This window comes from Leptinotarsa decemlineata, unplaced genomic scaffold (assembly GCF_025532065.1).
Source record: "Leptinotarsa decemlineata unplaced genomic scaffold, Ldec_3_MD MMD2_tig00001064_RagTag_RagTag, whole genome shotgun sequence".
NCBI lineage: Eukaryota > Metazoa > Arthropoda > Insecta > Coleoptera > Chrysomelidae > Leptinotarsa > Leptinotarsa decemlineata.
Genome location: NW_027412558.1, coordinates 12,101,524 through 12,123,312, shown reverse-complemented (window position 1 = coordinate 12,123,312; position 21,789 = coordinate 12,101,524). Strand labels below are relative to the sequence as shown.

Sequence of the window (21,789 nt, the reverse complement as noted above, 5' to 3'; positions counted from 1 at the left end):
ATGATCACCTCATTCAATGTCACAAACTGAACCGTGTTCATCAGCTGCTCGGGTGGTTACCCTAAAAGAAAGCTGCAATTCCTGCTCTCTCATGATCACAGACCATGTAGAGAAGGGGATCCAAACCCTTGTTGACTTTACATACAGGCTACATCCTGTACAATTATGTCGTGTAGGTATTCTAAATTCAAAAGTCCACGGCCTTCTTGTTGTCGGGGGAAGTAGAACCGTGGAATGGACTATTTGGAATGCAAACTCCTATGGAGATGCATCATTTTCTAGGTCTTTACGTCGAGTTCATACAGCTTCCTCTAAGTCACCTTTACTACTCCAAACGAGTAGAATGAGATTGAAACGGCTAACATATTCATAACAGCATCTTCCTTCTTCCCCGACAGTTTCGTCCTCTTTTGAGGACGATGAGGGGATGAGGGAATTGAGTATTTATGATTGCAACGGATAATGGCAATAGAAAGATGAAGAAAAGATGGAAACTGAGGAAGTCGTTCTCTCGTTCATTTTGGAAAATTCAATCGAAGAAAATCTCTATTACTCAGAACTATCATTTTTATCATTGAACGCTATCTATCTTTTGGTAACCTTCAATGAATATCTGCACATAAAATGGCGATCATTTCCTTCACGAATTCTTTTTTATCATTAAAGTTTTCCTGAAGAAAATGTTCACTTCTTGAGTGGTAAATGAATTGAATATAAAAAGTCCCCTGGATACAATGTATTCTCAGCAGATTGGCAAATATAGATTATGGAAATATTGGACTCATTAACGAGACATGACAAGGATTTTAGCCAATATTTTCTTTTTCGATTTTTATTTCGCATTGAAATCTTTCTGAAAGACGACTTAACAACTATTCCGTATCTAAAAACAATAATTCCTTCAAACAACGAACTTCTTAAGAATACCGCCTGCAAAACTCCTCTCAAATAATAACATAATGATGAAATTCCTATATAAGTTAACTTTGTGCGAGAAAAAACATCATAGTAGGTATTGCAAAACAATGGACGACATTCATCTCTTTTGAATAACAAGACAAGAGATTGTTCTTGGAAACTTTTCGAATTTTACATTCTTCCTTGATTCTTTTCAAAGTATAAGATACAGAAATGAAATAAAAACATAATGCCATTAGAGAAACGAGAACAAGATATTATTAAGGGGGAATCGGAAAATGTGATTTTCTTACCTTCGATCCTTGTCGCAGGTGGGGCCTCTAATGGAAAGTGTTTGAAGTGTTTCGAACCAGCTTTCAACGAGATGAGCGACTGAAACAAAAATACGCCTTCAGACAAGTTCTAGGAGCAATATTTCATAGATATTCGGTTTTTGTAATACTCATAAAATGATATAAGAAATGGCGAATCCATAGAATTGATAGAAAGTTATTAGCTGACTCATTGAATGAATGGGTATGCTTTTCATTTCTTATATACTACTTTCTTTGTGCATTGAATCAAATTTGTATTCAATAATATTATGACCAATAATTTAGCTGTATTCAATTTCATAATGTTTTAGTTCATCTTAACAGTCACATGATTTCTTACAGACTAATCCTCAGTGAATTCGTTGAAAAATTTGTATAGCTTGCCGAATGACCTGCTAGTTTCATTGAAAAACAAGTTCCAAAATAAATCATCTCCAAGGCTTGATGAAGTTCCAATATTCAATATAATGAATAATGAGAAGAATTTTTAACATTGTGATTGAGCTTTCAACATTATTGGTGAATATCCCTTTCAAAACTGATAAATTTCCTTCTGATCTACAAATCGGGAATGTTATACCTGTATATAAGAAATGCCCAGAAAACATGGAAAAATATAGGCCTATAACAATATCCAGCAGCTTTTCAAAAGTTTTTGATCAGTTACTCAGTAAGACGTATTGCCTTTTTGAATGATTTCAACATTTTAACTCTCAGCCAGTACGGTTTTCTGAGTGAAAAATCAACAACTGTTATTTATCACTTTTGCAACGATCTACTAGACCGTATTGATCGAAGTGTGATTCCTCACGCTATTTTCTGTGACCTGAACCGACCTTTCTAATGTGTTGATCATGATATCCTTATATCGAAGCTCTAGAACTATGGTATTAGAGGTGTTTGTCTCAGTTGGATTGAGTCTTTCATTGAAAAATTTTGTCAGTTTGAAATATTTTAATAACAACTCACGTCAAGATATCAAATCTCCTGAAGTTCAAATTGATATGGGTGTCCCGCAGGCTCTGTCTTGGGCCCAGTTCTCTTCATTTTATACATTAATGAAATAACTTATAATTTATGTTGATTATACCTCTTTACTTATAGCCCATTGAAATCCAGATACCTTGAAAGAAACTTGTGAATCTACGTCGAAACAACTCGTTGCATGATTTAATGAAATTTGTTTGTATTTCAACCCCAAAAAAACAAATTCATAAGTGTTCCACCCAACAGGGAAGGAACATGAAAATTTAGATATATTCCTGAATGTCACAAAGTTGTCCGTTCATAAAAACTGTAAATTTCTTGACATTTTCATTGACTCCCGCTTGGACTGGAAAGAACACTCTCATCGATATACTTTATGTTTAGAAATCTCAAACACGTATTGACTCTACAGCAATTGATGAATTTTTATCATGCACAAGTCCCTTCTCACTCGCATAACTTCATTTCTGAAAAAAAAATTAATAGCTGGTGTCAAAAGTGACTGCTCATGTCGTAATCACTTCAAAAATTACAACATTCCCACCTATACGGACCTGTTTGTGTTTGAACTTTGTGTATTCGTTTTGAAACAAAAAGCATATTTTTCTACGCAATGGACTGCGACTGCCACTGGCCAGGGTCGATATTACATACAAAACTCCAAGTAGAATCCGAGTAAGAAGTCTGGAACATGAAAATACCTTAAAACATATTTAAAACTTTATTTAGTTGGAAAATGTTCATACTCCATGAATGAATACTTTCAAACAGATAAGCAACCATGTAACTGTTTTGTCATCTTACGTGTAATAATTTATCTTTGCTTTTATTTATATATACCATTTTAACGTTATTTTTAACCTGACTGTGTACTGTATCTACGTACCTAAATGTATCTCAGTGTCTCTTAGAGGGTTGCCTTTTATATTTCGGGATTGGAGAACAAAAACAAATATTATTCATCGAAAATCACTTTATTGTTTTTCAAAATAATTTGCATGCGTTTGAACCAATTGTCGTAGCACTTTTGCGACTCTGATTGAGGTATCTCCAAAACATGAAAACGTGAATGCAGCAACCACTTCTTCAGGTGTCGAAAAACGTTGACCTCTCAGTTTGTTTTTTACGTATGGTAATAAAAAGAAGTCATTCGGTGCCAAGTCAGGACTTTACGGCGGATGACGGACTATACGGCGGATGACTCATCAAATCGATGTATTGGGTGCTCAAAAATGCAGTTGTTTGAGCCGATGTGTGAGGTGGTGAAGAGTGGTGGTGAAAAGTGATCCGTCTTCGGCGGTTGGTTCTCCTGATTTCTTGGACGACAACTGGCAAATAAACTGTTGTGACTGTTCTGTGTTGTTCTGGTGGTACGGTTGCGACATGTCCAGTTTTTCCGAAAAAACAGGGGACCATTTGCTTGGAAGTGCTTGGTGCGCGAACAACTTTTGTTGGATTTGGCCTTGTCTTGAAACACCCATACAGTCGACTGCTGTTTACTTTCTGGCTCATACGCGTAAATCCATGATTCATCACCTGTTACGATGTCATAGACGTGATTCGAAGCACCGTGATCGTATTTTTTGAGCATTTCCTTCGACCAAACGACACGAGTCTTTTTTTTTGAGCGATTGACAAATTGTGTGGGATCCAACGCTAAAAAATTTTTCTGATAGTCAAATGTTTATGCAACATTGAATGTATGCTGGTCCCATTTATGCCTAAGGTTGTCTCAATCTCACGATAGGTCACATAAAGATCTTGCAATATCAGTTCGCGCACATCATCAATGGTTTTCGAAACAACAACTGATTTTGGACGACCTTCACGAAATTCGTCTTGGAATGAACTACGACCATGATTGAATTCACCATACCATCGATAAACACTGGTCCTTGATGGAGCTTCATCGTCAAAAATTGAATTGTGTTCATTCATGCACTGTTGCTGAGTTAATCCACGTCGAAAATTGTAAAAAATAATATAACGAATTTTGGGCCGAGATCAATATTTTAAGTTAATGCAAAAAAACACAAATTGCGCGCGTATGTCAAAATGTTCTGAGTACGTATAAGCTCAAAAATGTCAAACTTCACGATAGAGATGTCAGTTGCCAGATTGCAACACTAGGGTTGCCAAATCCCGAAACATAAAAGTCAACCTATCGTATCTACCAACCTGACTGTTCTTATACAATGTTACATTGTCTTGAAGAAATAAAATTGATTCGATTTGATTTCCAATATTTTTTGTAATCTCAGAATTTATTTATTTGAATTATAATAATGAATAATATATTATGTGGAAAACAAACAAACTCGAGCAAGTTTTTGATCGAATAACGAGGGCTAGAAAAACCAAATTGAAAATGAAGAATGTATGTTCTTAGTTCTAAAAATCAAATACCAAACTACAATGTGGTTATTTGAATAGACTGAAACAGAAAACCATATCCCTCTAACGCTTTCGAATGCAGATCTTGTAACATTTTAATTGGAAAGTTCCAATTTTCTATTCAACAAACAGAGTGGGGCACCAAAAATGATTCAGATCGAATATCTTCAAAACACAATTACAAATTTCGCCCGCCATCTTGTTTCTGCATCGACAAAATAAATCATAATTTCCGACCCTTAAAATCCCCACATACTAATTTCCATTCGAATCAGACCATAATTACGAATTCCGTTCGCCATCTTGGAGCCACCATAATGTTTTTCTGCATTGATAAACAAATCATAATTTTCAATCCTGAAAACCACCACTTACCAATTTTAAATCAAATCGAACCATAATTGCAAATCTTGTCCGCCATTGTGAAGCCGCCATTTTGTTTTGTCCTTTAGAAGAATTCCATAATACATAATGCATTATTGTCACCGAATTTATGTCAAATTAGCTTGCAAATTAAGTATCCCAATTTGGAAAACAGAGCAGTTTTTTTCACTGTTGATTGTATTTTCATAACAGAAGCCAACTGCACTCGATAACATCTCTATTTGTATTTATATCCTGGACCCGGATGTCACGCAGGTAGCTGTAGCTGCTCACGTGGTCATGTTAGCTGTAGCCTGGGAATTCTAGGTCTTCTAACTGGAACCACAAATGTGCGGTTGGCTTCTGTTGTTGACTCCGTGCGTATGTGTTGTTTCCTGCTTTCGGCAAACAAGTGTTGCCCATCTTTACATTTGGCTGCACCGCGCTGATGAGGCCAATAGCCAGAAACACGTGTCCGCGGTTTGCCCCCATTTTTGGAGTGTTGTGTCCACGAAGTGTTTCATTTTTTATTTGTATCATGCACACTCGATAACATCTCTATTTGTATTTATATCCTGGACCCGGATGTCACGCAGATAGCTATAGCTGCTCACGTGGTCATGTTAGATGTAGCCTGGGAATTTTAGGTCTTCTAACTGGAACCACAAATGTGCGGTTGGCTTCTGTTGTTGACTCCGTGCGTATGTGTTGTTTCCTGCTTTCGGCAAACAAGTGTTGCCCATCTTTACATTTGGCTGCACCGCGCTGATGAGGCCAATATATATATATATATATATATATATATATATATATATATATATATATATATATATATATATATATATATATATATATATATGTGATCTTTCCGATCATTGAAAGCGATTTTGTGGATTTTTTTCGTTTCCTCGTGTTACTGCTCCATTTGAACGTCCAGTTCGTTCTGCATTGTCAGTGTCTCTATGATCACGTTTGAAGTCAGCAAAGCAACATTTAATTGTTGTTTCTGATGGAGTAGACTCCTTATGAAACTTTTCAAGTCATTGTTTCTCTTGAACGGTATTTTTTCCGATGAAGAAGCAATGTAAAATCAAAACACGAAATTGGTTTTGATTCATTGTTTTGAAAATAACAAAAGTAGTGTCACTCTCAGCACAATAACTTACAAACTCATGAGTAGAATATCATAAAATCTCAACAGATTTCTTTTGAAAGTTAGTACTAACTGAAAAAAGCAGTGAATTCAATAAGACAAGCGTCATCTATGTGTTAGGCTCGAGACTTTTCAGCCCATGTAGTACAGTCCCATCATCATCCCATCCCATCATCACCCATCAATATCCAGCCCATCCCAATCACATCCGACACATTTCTCGTCTCATCATATCCCAGCTGCGAATTAAGGAGCGAAATATCAATTATCAAATATTCAAGTGAACCCCAAGGCTTTTCAGTGATGGAAAGCTCGCAACAAAGTATGGAGAGAAGGATTCGGCAGTGTGGGAAACGAAAGCTGATTTCACTCACTCTAGGCTCTCCTAGCTCTGCTTCCTTTCGAATTATATTATGCGTTCTAAATTGTGAATTAGACTTTAATATATCAAATTATTTCATTATTTCGGTCTGGCAGGAATAATTGGGTATACATTCGCACGAGTGATTTTCATTTTGTCGTGTTTATCGTAGTGAAAGAAGTATTTTGAAATGAAAAAAAAGTGGGGAAAGGTATCTTCTCTGAGAGATATGAACAATTGAAGTTATGAGGATATTTCATTGAAGAATACTGATTATGGGATTTCAGAGAACGTGACTTCTGACAAAAAGTCACCATCAAACAGTTGAAGAAGCTGAATTTTCAGTAAACGTGATTATTGTTTCTCACAAATTCGTCCAAATTCGATTTTGAAATCGAACAGTTGGGCTGGAAGTTCGTAGGCTAACATAGAAAAAAATTATTTTCATAAAATTTGATTTCATTATTCGATATAGTTGCCTTCGAGGGGGATACAGCGAATATAGCGATCATAAAAAATTCTTCGACATCAATTTTATAGTACGATTTGTTCGTAGCCTCAAAATAGGCCTTAGTTTCGACGATTACCTCTTCTTTGGCGCTGAACCACCGAATGTCTTTCCAGCGAGCATTCTATTGAGGTCTGAGAACAGAAAAAATCGCTGAGGAGCAGATCTAGAGAATACGGTAGATGTGGAAGCAATTCTAAGCCCAATTCATGCAATTTTGCCATCGTTTTCATTGATTTGTAACACGGTACATTGTCTTGATGGGACAGCACTTTTTTTTCTTCAATTGGGACCGATTTTTCACGATTTCGTCATTCAAAAGCTTCAATAACGCTTTGTAATTATCGTTGTTGATGGATTTTCCTTTTCAAAATAGTCGATGATATTATACCATGCGTATTCCAAAATACTGATACCATACTCTTGCTCTCCGACTGCTTCGTCTTTGCACGGTTTGGAGTCGGTTCACCACGTGAAGTCCACTCACATGACGATAATTTTGATTCTGGTGTGGAATGATGGAGCCATGTTTCATCCATTGTCAACTATAGAGGCATAAATATGGGATTTATAGGGTGGAACAGCTTCAAACACTGATCAGAATCATCAATTCGTTGTTGTTTTCAGTCGATTGTGAGCAAACTACTTCTCAACGGTGAATTCTTCTGGTGCAAAGTCCGAATGATGTTTATCAAGCCAAGTTTTGGCTTCGACATCTTTTTTTTCCAAAAAGTAATACTTTTTCAACACACGGAGTTCCTTATCATCCATTTTCTTCAAACTAGCGGATGTTGTTTTACCCAAAATGTTCTATCCCACAAACTATACGTCCAATAGCTGTGAAATTTGTGCAGGTGTCTCTAGAGGATTAGGGTTGACTGAAACTCATATGGATTTATTAATAGTAGCGCCATCTGTGCGATAAATCGACAGGTGAAGTGTTCTTGTTGTTCTCAAAGCGTTTACTTGAGAATTGGTTTGTGTCTCCCAATTTATTTCAGTGATAAAGTGGGTGGTTTCATTGATTCATCATATTGATTGAACTGAATGACCTGTTACGAGGGTGACTGAGTACAAGTAGTCAGATTTTGTGAATGTTGAATCCTTTCCGTAGAAATTATTCATGGGCTTCTGAATTTCGATAGTCTTCAAATATAGTCTTCACTAGTACTCAGAGAGCACTGTTATCTTCATGATTTCCATATAGACCGATCTATAGCTACCGGATCCTTTATAGCTACTAGATAGCGCTGTTTCGACCACCAAGCTGTGATAATAGGCTAAACCACTCAACTGTCCCGAAGAAGACCAGTCCATAGATGACCTCTTCATAGGAAGAGACGTCATAGATTGAATAGATTGAAGTATATGCTCGTAAAGAAGTGTATTTATTCTGTGGATTACTTTTTGTACGAAACTGACAGATGAAAATAACTTATATTCATCCATTTGTTAATGTATTTTTATTAGGTAAAATGATTTCTGTTCATCAGATGAACCCCATACAATGTATGTTGTCAAGTGGATAATTAAATATTATCATTATTATTATATTATTATTATCACTCATCATCTTCAATTTCAGGTTTGTCGTTTTTGGAACTGTCGAGTAGTTCATGTCAGCATCATTGGGTCGAAACTACGCTATCTGGTATTGGATCTTTTTTGGCGGTGGAGGTCAAACCTTGGCTTTGTTCTGACCACATTCAGGACCTTATTCATTTTTGATAAATGATTTCGATAAAGTATTCTTGGGAGACGAAGGCATCACCTCTACAACATGTTAAATTCAAAGTTATATGCGAAGCAGTTTCGAAAATCCTTTCAGTTTTTTGTACAAAAACTCTTTGTGGCACAAATATCTAAGAAAAATCCGGACATGGAAACATATTTTTCTGTAAGAAAATGTAATTTGCGTTGTTGTGAGGTCATACAAGGTATTCTCAAAGTGTATATCAGTCAGAAGCGGTCGAGTTAAGAATCCCCCAAGTCCCAACCTTGTTTCCAATTCCAGGACAAGCCCTAAAAAACCGAATAATTAAATAAAAATCTTGTGTTTGAAAAATGAAAAAAATGTATATCCGGAGATGACAGCCACCAGAGAGTGCAGACTGCCGGCACCGCACCTTTTGAATACAAATGGGAAAGGACGGCGGGGAGAATGCCGGCGAAGGGCAAGAGGCGGTAATGGGACGAAACCGGACTGAATGGACAATGGCCGGCCCTATCTTGTTTGTCAGAAAACTTTTGGCAGTTTGACGTCGTGTTTTTCACTCTTCTTGTTTGTCTAGATAAATTCGAGGAATTGAAAAATGCATTTCAACACATGCGGCCTCAGGAATTTCATTTAACTTTTTTTCGGGGCCGGTAATCTGTTTTCCTTCCGATGCTCTCGGGGAATATTAATATGTGAAAAATAAGAGGAGTTATTGTCCAGAGCTGCAAAAATGTGGGTTTCATTTCGGTCTAGAGATTAATCATCACTGTCCAGAAGTTTTTCGCGGATTCAGCACTGATTTGTGAACTCTCGCTAGGATTTTTCCCACAATAAAATTCTCTGGTATTTGTTGTAGATAACAGAATTTTATTGAAACAAAACACAAGCACTACACTGAGAGCAGTGCCTGTATGAAATTAGTGATTCAAATTGAATTTGAACCGCTTGATAATAAATCCATATGAAAAACTGTTCTCAAGAAGTTTATTCCACATAAACACAGTTCTCCAAATGAAAGACTTCTCAAACAGTAAAGTTGGAGATGTACTGAGTTGAATCACAAAACGATGAGCAGCCACAGTCTTTCGCGTACTTTCGATTTGTATTTCCTGAATATAATGAGTTAATTCTAATTTTCAGTCTTCGACTTGAAAGAATTGCTTCAGTACATATACATGATATTTTGTACTATTTCATTTACAAAATACATTTTCATTCTCTAGTTTTCTGCTGTTTGACACTTTCACAAACAAGACGGAGCAAAACAAAAACAAATAAACCGTTATCTTGACTTTCGACAAAGAAAAAGTGAGCATCTCCCCATGCTCGGTCGGAGTAAAAGGGCACAGGTAACTGAATCTAAGATCGTGCGTGGAAATTTTAAGCAGTTTTCACATGTTACGGCTTTTCCAGTCACGCACGGACAGGTAGTAGAGACAATGAGAGGGGACTTTGGGGAGCTTTTCACTTTTACAGGATCTAATGTATGAACAGTATAGGGATGAAAAATAAGGAATTTCAAGTGATCTGTCATTGGAAAAACGTTGAATGAATCAGTAATAGCTGAACCTGATAATGTAGAACATTTTGCGGTCTCTTCAATGTACCTTTGTACATTTGGATAATTGGAGATGAAACTCCTTATTGTAGGTTCTTGTCCATCACATACTTTCCCTTCTAATTGGGATTTTCTATGGAATCAAGGGTTCCTCCAATGTAACTAGAATCTACTTGATTCTCAAAGAAACTAATTGATGAACTGAATTGAAAAATAGCTCCCGGATTCGAAAATATAAGTATTGTATTTACTGAAGAGGCTAAATTGGAATCAGCAGCTTCATGACCAAATTATTTGATTTATTTTTTCCTACTAGGGCAAAACTTGATGAAATGATAGTTATTGAAGTGAAACGAATATTCGAAACAGAAAATAAGGATCAAATAGTCAATTATAGAACTATTCCAATTAAAGGGGTTATATTTTTTAGGAGTGATTAAATCAAATAGGTGAATGAATGTCATTACGATGTCATCAATGATATAAGCAGATCAAGCTTATTCCGTGACATCGAAAAATCGTAATTCATGAATGAAGTGTGTGTATTTTCTATAATGTTATCCAATTTGGTACTGAAGAGCCTTAGGGCAAGTGTCTTAAGGCGAAACATCGGTGTATACCAGTGAGGATGGCAGTGTTCTATGAAAGTGCAATTTGTTACCATTCATTTAAAGTAGAACTCATGTGAATGATATCTGAATTTTATTCCACAACGAATGTTTGAAATACAAACTGAGTAGAGAAAAGTATCTTCTGTACAATTCAGTGTTCATATAGAAGTATTTGTTTCCAAAGAATTTTTCCTTTCGTATAATTCAATGTTTATATGAAAGTAGCTGTTTCAAGAGGACTCTCTTTCAGTTTGTATCTGAAAGTTATTTCTTTGCATGATCTACACATCCATGTATAGAGTTACTTCCTTCTTTTCTTTGGAAGATTCCCTCAAGAACTATTCCATTTCTGAAGGTTTTTTCCAAAATTATTGAGAAACTTATGCATTTCAGATCATTGAAGTATTGCAATATAACAAAATTATTATTGTATAATGGTCGATATGTGTTTCAAAAACAATTAGAAGCAGACTCTGCCATAGAAGATGCCATCACAAAATTTCGAATCGATTTATATTCAGATATGAAAAGTGCACTGCGCTTATAGGACCTCAGAGAAGTATTTGATATAGCAGCATCAAATGCTCACTGAGAATACTGCAGAATAAAGCTATAACTATAGGAAAGCTAAGGTTAGGAAAAATCAACTGTTCAAAAAAAATATAATAGACATCAATTTTATACAATTTATACACTTATGCATCTAACAAAAATTAAAGGCATTCGAGAAAACTGAGGTTTTCGAATATCAGGTCCAATTCAGATGAACAATATATTCAGTGGATGATTTTGAATTTCATAATACTTTGCGAAATTCTTTGAAAATTGGAAACTCAGTCATCCTCACTGCTAGACATCTGATGTTTCACCGTAATATACTTGCTTTATCGGCTCTTTAGTAACAATTATGGATAACATTATAAGAAAAAGCACTGACTTTCCACATTTTTTGTAGCAAGATGGAGAAGTAGAAGGCCAAAAACTTTCTGAAATATTTTCGAAGATAATATATGATCATAATATGAGTGAGTGTATCTGGATTCAAAGAATTTTGTTTGCAACAAGTGTGCAAAAACTTAAGATTCATGAATAATATCACAAACCTAGATAGTTTTGAATAGTTGATGTCTAACAAAAAAATTCCTGCATGATTTACACATCTTTGTGAAAATATTTTACTCGATATTTTGATTTTTTTTCTTGCTTTGGGAATTTCATCCGTTAATGAGAAAAAAATAGAAGACTTTTCCACAATAATCAATGTCTCCAAAAATACTTTCCTTGAAAACACCGCTTGAATGATGTTAAACATTGTTGAACACACCAATAAATGAAATTGGTGTATTCTGGATAATAGCATCGACCTCAAAAAACTGCAATCTTTTATCCGAATCACCTTCTGTTAGTGGATAAAGAATATTCAATTTATAGGAATGAACTGTATGTATGTTTTTTAAGATATTTTTATAAGTACTTCGAGATAGTCAATAATCAGTGTTACCGTTTTTTAAAGATTGGCTGGCAATACTTTGATGAATCTTCATAACAACTCATGAGAGTTCTTGTAGCTATGGTTTTGTAGCATTTCCAGATGTAGAGTTGAATTTTCTTACAGAACTACCATGACTCACCAGTCATCAGAGGTAAACTCAAGATGTATGTATCTTCGAAACAGCTAGCCTCTCGCGCCAGCGAAACGTCAGAAAACTATTGATTCTAGAATAATGTTGTAAATCATGCCCTGAAAGAAATAACGCCGGCCGCCACTGGTAGCCATAAACCAATTGTGACGTAGCGCTAAAAGCGTGCGAATGTTCGATGTTCGCTGCCGTTCTAGATGTAGCGAGAATAATGGTACCGGCTTCGGCAATCGTTTATTGGGATCATCTTCAGTTAGTAGCTGAAGATTATTCAATTTTTATATATTGGTTGCCAATATTTTCATGAAGTCCATATGACCGCATGACTTCCGCAGGAATGCGATTTGGGACCCCCTATTCATTATATTCATTTATGATATCTATTCTTTTCTTTGTTTCTCTTATCGTTGCTCCTTCGCAGATTATCTCTGAGGATATGAAAAATTGAGTCATCAAGGGATTTTGTTCAGCTGCATAAATATATTCAGAGTATCTACTCGTATGAGTAAAATGAGATAAATAAATTGCGAATTCAAAAAATAACGGTCAGTAAAGCGCACCATAAAAATAAAATTCTCGGTTTCCTGAAATCTGGTATCGATTTGATTCTGATTATTACACATTTATTGAATGTTTTGTACCTTCATGTCACTGATTCGTTAGAACAAGCTACCCGCTCACTCACGAATCTCAAATATTTCGATTTTAACTGAAACGCGGTTTCGAAAATAGTCTAGAAACTTTTATTGCTGCAAAACAGTTACGAGTTACGATCAGAATAATAAAAAAATTGTACAAGGTCAACTCACAACTTCTAACTTCTCAATGTACTTCAAATGACAATTTCTCAAATCTGAATATACAGATTGAACATGAAACATATCTATGCACTACACTCCATTCAAATGTAGACTCATATGCCTACAAAAGAGTAATTTAGGTCAAGATAAAACAATCCTGGCCAAGAAAATACTGATAGATAGATACATTTATTAGTTCTTTGTACTACATTATGTCGATAGGACAGGTCATATTTCACAGGTATAATATAAATGTGTAATATTATAAGATATCATTTGGATGAAAAAATAACGTGAGACTCATTGTAAAACAAACACATACACAATAAAATATAAGTTGCCTATTTGTTTATTCTGAAAACATTGACGTATATTCATGAAAATAGAAGACAACTAGAGTCGAGATCGGAAGTCCATAATTATCATATGAGCATATGCTCATGACCCAAAAACACCATCACGCGAAGTATAAAAAACCCCATAGCACAAAGTACTGGCCAATTGAATTTTTCACAGTGCTTGGATTTCTTCACATGAGAGGAAACTTTGGATGGACATGAAAAACCGACGTGTTCAAGTTGCAAGGAAAGAAGAAAATGTACAAAGTCTCTATAGATCTATAAGTTTCCCCATATTTTAGTCATTCATTTCAAAAGATTTTCACAAACAGAAAGATTTAGAGGCAAGTTAAATGTTGCTATCAAATTTCCTCTAGATGGATTAGACATGAACAATTATGCAGCAGAAAATGTGACTCCTTGTCGTTATAATCTATATGCACTTTCAAATCACAGTAGATTTACCTACAGCGGACATCATACAGCATTCTCTGGACATCCTTATACTGGCACGTGGCACGAATACAATGATTCACTCGTGTCATCAAAATCGTTTGTGAGTGGAGATGCATACATCCTCTTTTATGAAAAGGAGGAAACAAGTTCGCACCTTTGACCGTTATGAAATGTTATTTCTGTACTGTTGTTTTTAATGTTATGATGAATTAGTTATGTAAAATTTATGTTATATGTAAAGTATTACGTTAATAAATGGAAATTTTTAAACAGGTATAAAAAAAGTAAAAAATACGTGACACACATTCTAAAATAAACACATACATATTAAAATATAAGTAAAAAATTGAAATAGATAAATAAACAACATGTTACAATATATACGTCACAATGACAATAATTTGACATTAACAACTTCAAGTATAAATTCATCAATTGTGCTGATAAAAATACTTTCAAATGTTTTTTAAAAACTTGAGGTGGCAGTGTCTTCATATCGCATGACAGTATATTGAAGAGACGGATACCAGCAAACATAAGACACTTTTTATACTTTGCGTGATGGTGTTTTTGGGTGATGAGCATATGCTTATTCCTAGTATGATGATTATGGACTTCCGATCTCGACTCTAGTTGTCTTCTATTTTCATGGATTTACGTCAATGTTTTTAGAATGAACAAACAGGCAACAGTTAGTATTTTATTTTGACGAAAAATCTCTCAACATGACGTTCTATAATCTAGATTGAATATAAGCCTCAGTAATGCTTTCTGTTTTATGAAAATTTCCGTCCACCTCAGTTGTTGAACCCCAGACAGCAATGTTGTTATGGATAATAGATTGAAACTTGGCGAAATAAACTGATATCAGTGCTTCAGTATCTAATTTATTCATAAGGGAATTAATGAGATTATACGATTGATTCAATTTCTTGGATGTGAACTCTATATGTTCTCGCCAAGTGAAATGTGAGTCCATTATTGTTCCTGAGTATTTTGTTGAGCTTTTAATGCCAAGGATTCATTCCGGAAAATGAAATTGAAATCATGTAGGCTTCGAGATGAATTTGCAAATTCCATGCTGACAGTTTTTTTCAGGTTAACTATAAGTCTATTCCTGTAACATCAGTCATCAAATTCGTGGTGAAAGTTCAACGCAGAATAACAAAAAGTGAACTTGATATTTTATGCGTCTTCAGAAATGTCAATTGCATTTCCGAAAATCAATCCTGTTCGTCCCATTCCTTCCCCACGTTATGTATCATGCGAGTAAACCACCTCTTCGTCGCCTTTTCCCTGTTTTGCATTAGCCATTTCGATTCATGTGGCCCCGTTAGCGAACAACGAGGTCTTGTTGCGTTCCCAAATTTATTTGCACATGAAAAAACTCTGATTTATTCATAAAGGAGCGGTTAAAAAACGATATTTCTTTCAGCGCGGCAAATATTTTCATGATGAAAGATTCGCATGTTTTCGTTCATATTCAGCAAAGAGGATGAATGATGTGTTATACAGTAGGAATATCATAGAACATACTTCTTTTGATTCAATTAATGAATCGAAAAGGTTTTGGTGCTAAAGTGTATAATTTTTAAAATTTTTGCAAAGCGCTTTCGACTTTCGCCATCATCAGTGCTCACCTGAAAGTAAGTGATCTAATCGAAAAGGAAGTTTAGTGAGAATTGAAGTTGAAAAATTTTTAATTTGGAAAAATTGTTTGATATTACTTACTTGTCAGGCAACAGGAAGTATCAAATTAAGTACATTGCACATTTGTAATATTTGACTTATATAAAACAAAATAGGCTTATAGCCAAGAAAATACATTTTTGGATTGAGGCCATGTGGTTGAGTCAAAGTATCATATGAAGAAAGACAAATTGTTAATTACAAAGACTTCCTATTGAAAGTTGAGGTTGAATAATTCAAGAATACTTTCAAATTTTTATAAATAAGTAGGAATGCCTCAGGAGGCGAAGATAGGAAAAAAACTTCAAAATATTTGAACATTTTTATAACTTCCAACTGAAAGGAGCCGAAAACTTTCAATACGATAACTATGTCGAATCTGAGAATAGTTAGGAGAATACTTAGAATCTGATTTATCAAGAAAGAATTGATGCTGAGAATTCCTCAATATTTTATCTGCTAATGATCTCGGTATGACTGACAAAAATGGCATTCATTATTCTATATTCCAGCAAATTCAGTTTCAACAACTGACTTTCTGAAATGTCTGCCATCGAATTCCTAATCACCAGGACATCTGAAGCATAATCCAACTAATTGCTGGTTAACAGCTAGTTAACGTAACAGCTGGTTAACGGAAAAACAGATTTTTTTTAAACAGAATAACTAACATGTTATTGGAACCACTCCGTATATTCAATGATTGGTTGGTCTTGAATACCAATAAATTGAAATATGTAGGAAATATTGGGAAATGAAGATAGTGGTTTTTCATTAAAATGGTATTAGATTGGTAATGATGATGTTGATGATGGTTTCTACATTTTCAAAGTTTTATTGTACATCCATAGAAATAAAGAAGTTTTCAAACCAAAACAAATATTTGCATGAATATAATACTCGCAACAGAAATTATTTTGAATAGAACTGGCAGATACTTGATGAAAATCCGTATCAAAAAACTAATCAATATAGTTTATTGTATGATTTTCACTATAAAAGGGTTTTACAAAAACCGCGACACGTGTTCCGCTATACAATAGCTTCTTCAAGCATAAACTCACCCAAAACACATACCCAAAACAAATTTATCTCTTCGTCCGAACTCGTTTGAGATTTTGGGGCTGAGATTATATAATATTCTTCCGAAGTATTTCAAAACCATAACCAAGGAACAAGTATTCAAACATAACATAAACCAACTACTATTTGAAATTAGCCCCTATACAATCGATGAGTTTTTCTCTTACCAAGATTAGTCAAAAATATTTTGTATAATTTTTTCTCTATTACTTTATTCACTCTCTCGATTGTTTCAATAACTCTTTTCATTTATGAATGTGCCTGTTATATACTTGTATTTTATATATGTATTTGATATGTACTGACTTCTTCAATTGCGTTTTTGAGCTCATTTTGATGGATCAATAAACTATTTGAAAACTTTGGTGTAGTATTGAATATTACTGGAGTTTTTTTCACAACTCCAAACCGTTATTTCAACACCTCGACACGTGTTTCGATCACCAAGTGATCATCTTCAAGAAGAAGATCAAACCCAGTTTGATCTTCTTCTTGAAGATGATCGAAACACGTGTCGTGGTGTTGAAATAACGGTTCGGTGTTGGAAAAAACTCCAGTGATGAACAAACTCACCTATCACAAACAGTGTGTGGGATGACGGAAGAACGGGGCGTCAGTTCCCATTCGGTTTTTGATGGTTTCAAACATATTGGAAAAGTGGGAATGCTCGAAAAGTTACTGCCTGAATATTTGAATGATCGACAGAAATTGCCACGTTCCGAAGTCTTTTTTGCTTTTGCGCAATCAGAACGACATTGTCATGGACTGCAGCGTTACGTGTGATGGAAAGTGGATCCTTCACGACATCAGATGTTCGAGACAGTGGTTGGACACTCATGAGGCACCCAGGCAAAAACCCAGAAAACCGTGGTCACAGTATGGTGGTCAGCGGTTAGTGTGATTCACTATATTTTGCAACCGGACCAAACCATCACAGCAGAGTTCTATTGTGAGGGAATCGACGAAATGTACTGGAAATTGCGTCAGCAGGAGTCGGAACTAGTCAACAGAAGAGGTCCGATTCTGCTCTTCGACAACGTCCGTCCGAACGTTTCACCAATCACCGTCCGATAATCAAACTATTTGAACGTCGAAGTTATGCTTCAACCATCATACTTTCCAGAAATCTCGTCAACCAACTAGTAGTTTTCAAGCACTTCGATAACTTCCTCATCGGTAGAATCTCCGCCAACCAGAACCAGGCTAAAATGGTCTTCATCATCGATTCCCCAACATACAACTCTTATGCCAACGGGTATAATCGACTTGTGTTACGTTGACAATGTGCACTGATTCAAATGGCGCTGATTTCTATCAAATTATTCATTTACAGTTTGCAGTAGACAGTAGACAAAAACGGACAAAACTTTTCAATCATCCTAATGAAACTGGTAGTATCAAAGCGAGCATTTTCTTGGAAACAACTTTTTCCCATAAATAGCTTTTTTGAAGCATTCATCATATAACATAATTTATTCAATATTTATTTCCATGTTATATATTCAAAGCCAACCAAGTTCTAATCTCAGTTGAAATACGGACATCAGACTCACAGCTCGGCTAACGTAGATGGCCTTTTATTCGAATAGGGCGCAAATCCTTCCCAACTACCTCGACTTTTTCGTGCGTAAACCGTCGTACCTTCTCCCCCATTATTTCGATATAATTTCCGGATGATTAATACCGGGCCTTCGGCCATATTAACCCACCGTTAAAACACCAGCGCCGCACATACTAATGAACTAATTTAGTTATATGACAAGATAAATACAAGAAGATCCATGCGAGTAGATCCTGTTGTGCCGTTGTTGCTTCCCGGGGGAGTATCGGCCTAAGACACCGCCAGGACTCATTTATCCTTCACGAGATTGGACGGACGAGAGGCTCTTGATGAGTTACTGGAGATTTGATGTGAATGTTCGATAGATTACGTACTGGCTCTCAACTCAGGAAGAGTTTAATTCAATGCAAATTTGCTATTGGTGATGTCAAGGAACACGTAAAACAGGCCATCTATGGAAGTCCTCGCAAACAACTCTGAATATTAATTCAATATTGTAGATCTTATTCAAGATCAGGAAACTTCTGTAACGGGAACAGAATAACTCATATTGTTTCAACAATCTGCATGGTATTCAAATAGATAACATTCCACATCTCTCTTCGAGATTGCGGAATTTCGAAAGATACATGGAAATGGTGTAAGGAAAAAATAAATAAGAAATTTAGCCAGTGTAACAATAGTGGTGATCCAAGAGATATTTCTAAACAGAATTCAAAAATGAAAATGACGCAAATGTTTAGCAATGGATTTATTGTGGTTTATTGTATAACAACCTGGTTTGTTAACACACTTAAAAGAAGTAGGTGGTTCATGATTGGGTCTAATTGTAAGATAGATTTTCAAAAAAAAATGTTTCTTTTATATACAGAACATTATCAATACTATGTAGTTATTATACAGGGTGTAAATAAATAAGTGTGAAACATTCAGAAGGTGATTCCTCATCGGAAAAAAGATAGGAACTTTCATATAAAGAAATTTCATTGGAGCATCCCTTGGTAAGATACAGCCCCTTAAAGGGGGTACATAAAATTTGTATAGCAATTTTTTTCACAAGCACTAAAAAAGTTACAATATTGAAATTGACCTGACGTTTTGTACTACCACAAAGACACTTTGTTTACCCCATGGTTGTGAGGGGTGGAAAACGCAACCCCTAAAATTTATTTCCAATGTAACTTTTTGTCTTATCATTTGTTTACCATTTAAAAATCCATATCCGATAGCCTGTTTCATTCTAAACAAAAAATGTCTCTTGAGTTTTTTGCCCGAAATAAACCAGTTCGCAGAAAAAAATTACTTTAGGAACAACTACAGAGATACATCGTCATAAATGCTAAAATACGAAACTTATCTATCTAGTAGGTCACTAGTAGCGATAGTGACAATTAAATTGGTATGACGCTGTCAGTTTGTGAATTTTCGAAATTGAATTAATACGAATTGTTTGTTGTTGTTCTGTTCTTAATTTGTTACTGTAATTATTCACTTGTTATTAAAATGGCATACATAAATGAGGAAATGGCTGATGTGCATTACGTTTACGATCTGTCGCAGGGGAATGGGTTAGAAGCTTCTAGAAGATATGCTGAAATGTGTCCTCAACGGCAGCATCTTTCACATAGAATATTTGCTCGACTTCATCAACGAATTCGAAAATATAGTTTATTCGACAAACGAACGCAGGATTGTGGTCGCCATCGAGAAGTACGAACACCACAGCTTGAGGAAGCAGTACTTAATTTGATTGAAGAACAACCTACTACCAGTATTAGAAAGATTGCTTTCCAGCTAAATGTTGATCATATGACAATATTTCGAATTTTAAAGGAACAACTCTTATACCCTTACCATCTGCAACGAGTACAGGCACTGTTACCGCTAGACTTTCCGAACCGTCTTGAATTTTGCAATTGGGAGCTGGAAATGATTAGAAGAAATTATGACTTTCTGAAGGCGATAGAATTCACAGACAGACGAATGTATTTTTTCTCGAGACAAGATTATTAATTTTCATAATTACCACATATGGGCTGATGAAAACCCTCACGCTATTGTCGAAACTAACCATCAAGAAAAGTTTTCTCCTAACGTGTGGCTCGGAGTTATTGGAAATGATTTAATTGGACCTCATTTTCTACCTCCTCGATTAAATGGTGAGGCATACGTTCAATTTTAAGAGGAGTGCATCCAGTACTGCTGGAGGAAGTTCCTTTGGGCGTCAGAAGGGATATGTTTTTTATGCATGATGGGGCTTCCGCCCATTTTAGTCAAGCAGCAAGTCAGCATTCAACTGAATCATATGCAAATTAGTGGATAGGTCGAGAAGGGCCACAGAACTGGTCCGCTCGATCCCCGGATCTCAATCCTCCCGCTTTCTCTATTTGGGGCCATTTACAGTATTTGGTTTATCGTACTCCTGTTCGCGATGTAGAGGACTTAAGAAACCATATCAACGATGCGTGCAGGGTAATCAGAGAGACTCCAGGAGTATTTCAGTGCCGACGTCTAGACGCATGCGTAATGTCTTGAGGTAGACATATTGAACATTAACTATGATTTCTACATGTTGTGTGTTTTGTTAATTATAAATCAGTTTTGTTTATTATACTTTAATCGTTCAATGCAGGTACTAACTACAAAATAACAATAAATCCAGTTCGCATTTATGACGATGTATCTCTGTAGTTTTTCGCTGCGAACTGGTTCATTGTGGGCAAAAAACCCAAGAGACATTTTTTGTTTAGAATGAAACAGGCTATCGGAAATAAATTTTCAAATGGTGAACAAATCATAAGACAAAAAGTTACATTGGAAATAAATTTTAGGGGTTGCGTTTTCCACCCCTTACAACCATGGGGTAAACTAAATAAATTACCTGCTAAGTGTCTTTTTGGTAGTACAGAACGTCAGGTTAATTTCAATATTGTAACTTTTTCAGTGCTTGTGAGAAAAATTGTTATACAAATTTTATGTACCACCTTTAAAGGGCTGTATCTTAACAAGGGATGCTCCAATGCATTTTCTTTATATGAAAGATCCTACCTTTTTTTCGATGAGGAATCACCTCTCTGAATATTTTACACTCATTCAGTTACACCCTGTATAGTGAAAACAATAACGTCAAACGAGAATATGCTTCTTGTGAGGTGATGATGCTCCTAATTAATTGTCCCTTATTTTTGCAACCAGATACATTGAGTAAAAACGCTCAACACAAAACAATCAGTTATTTCTCATGGTAATTCAATATTGGTGAAAGTTGAACTGGTTGATGATGAAAAGTATACTTATGAAATAACCGCATCTTCATATGTGGGAGCTTCTTCGAATGA

The 21,789-nt window shown here is 35.5% G+C and overlaps 1 protein-coding gene across 1 annotated transcript in view; it reads right to left on the bottom strand.

Moving 5' to 3' along the window:
• LOC111517914 (uncharacterized) overlaps positions 1–21,789 on the bottom strand; it is a 1,107,665-nt gene that overhangs the window by 458,728 nt on the left and 627,148 nt on the right. The window contains exon 4 of the mRNA XM_074175686.1: positions 1,212–1,290. Coding sequence (XP_074031787.1) covers positions 1,212–1,290 — 79 coding nt within the window. The remainder of the gene's footprint in view (positions 1–1,211; positions 1,291–21,789) is intronic.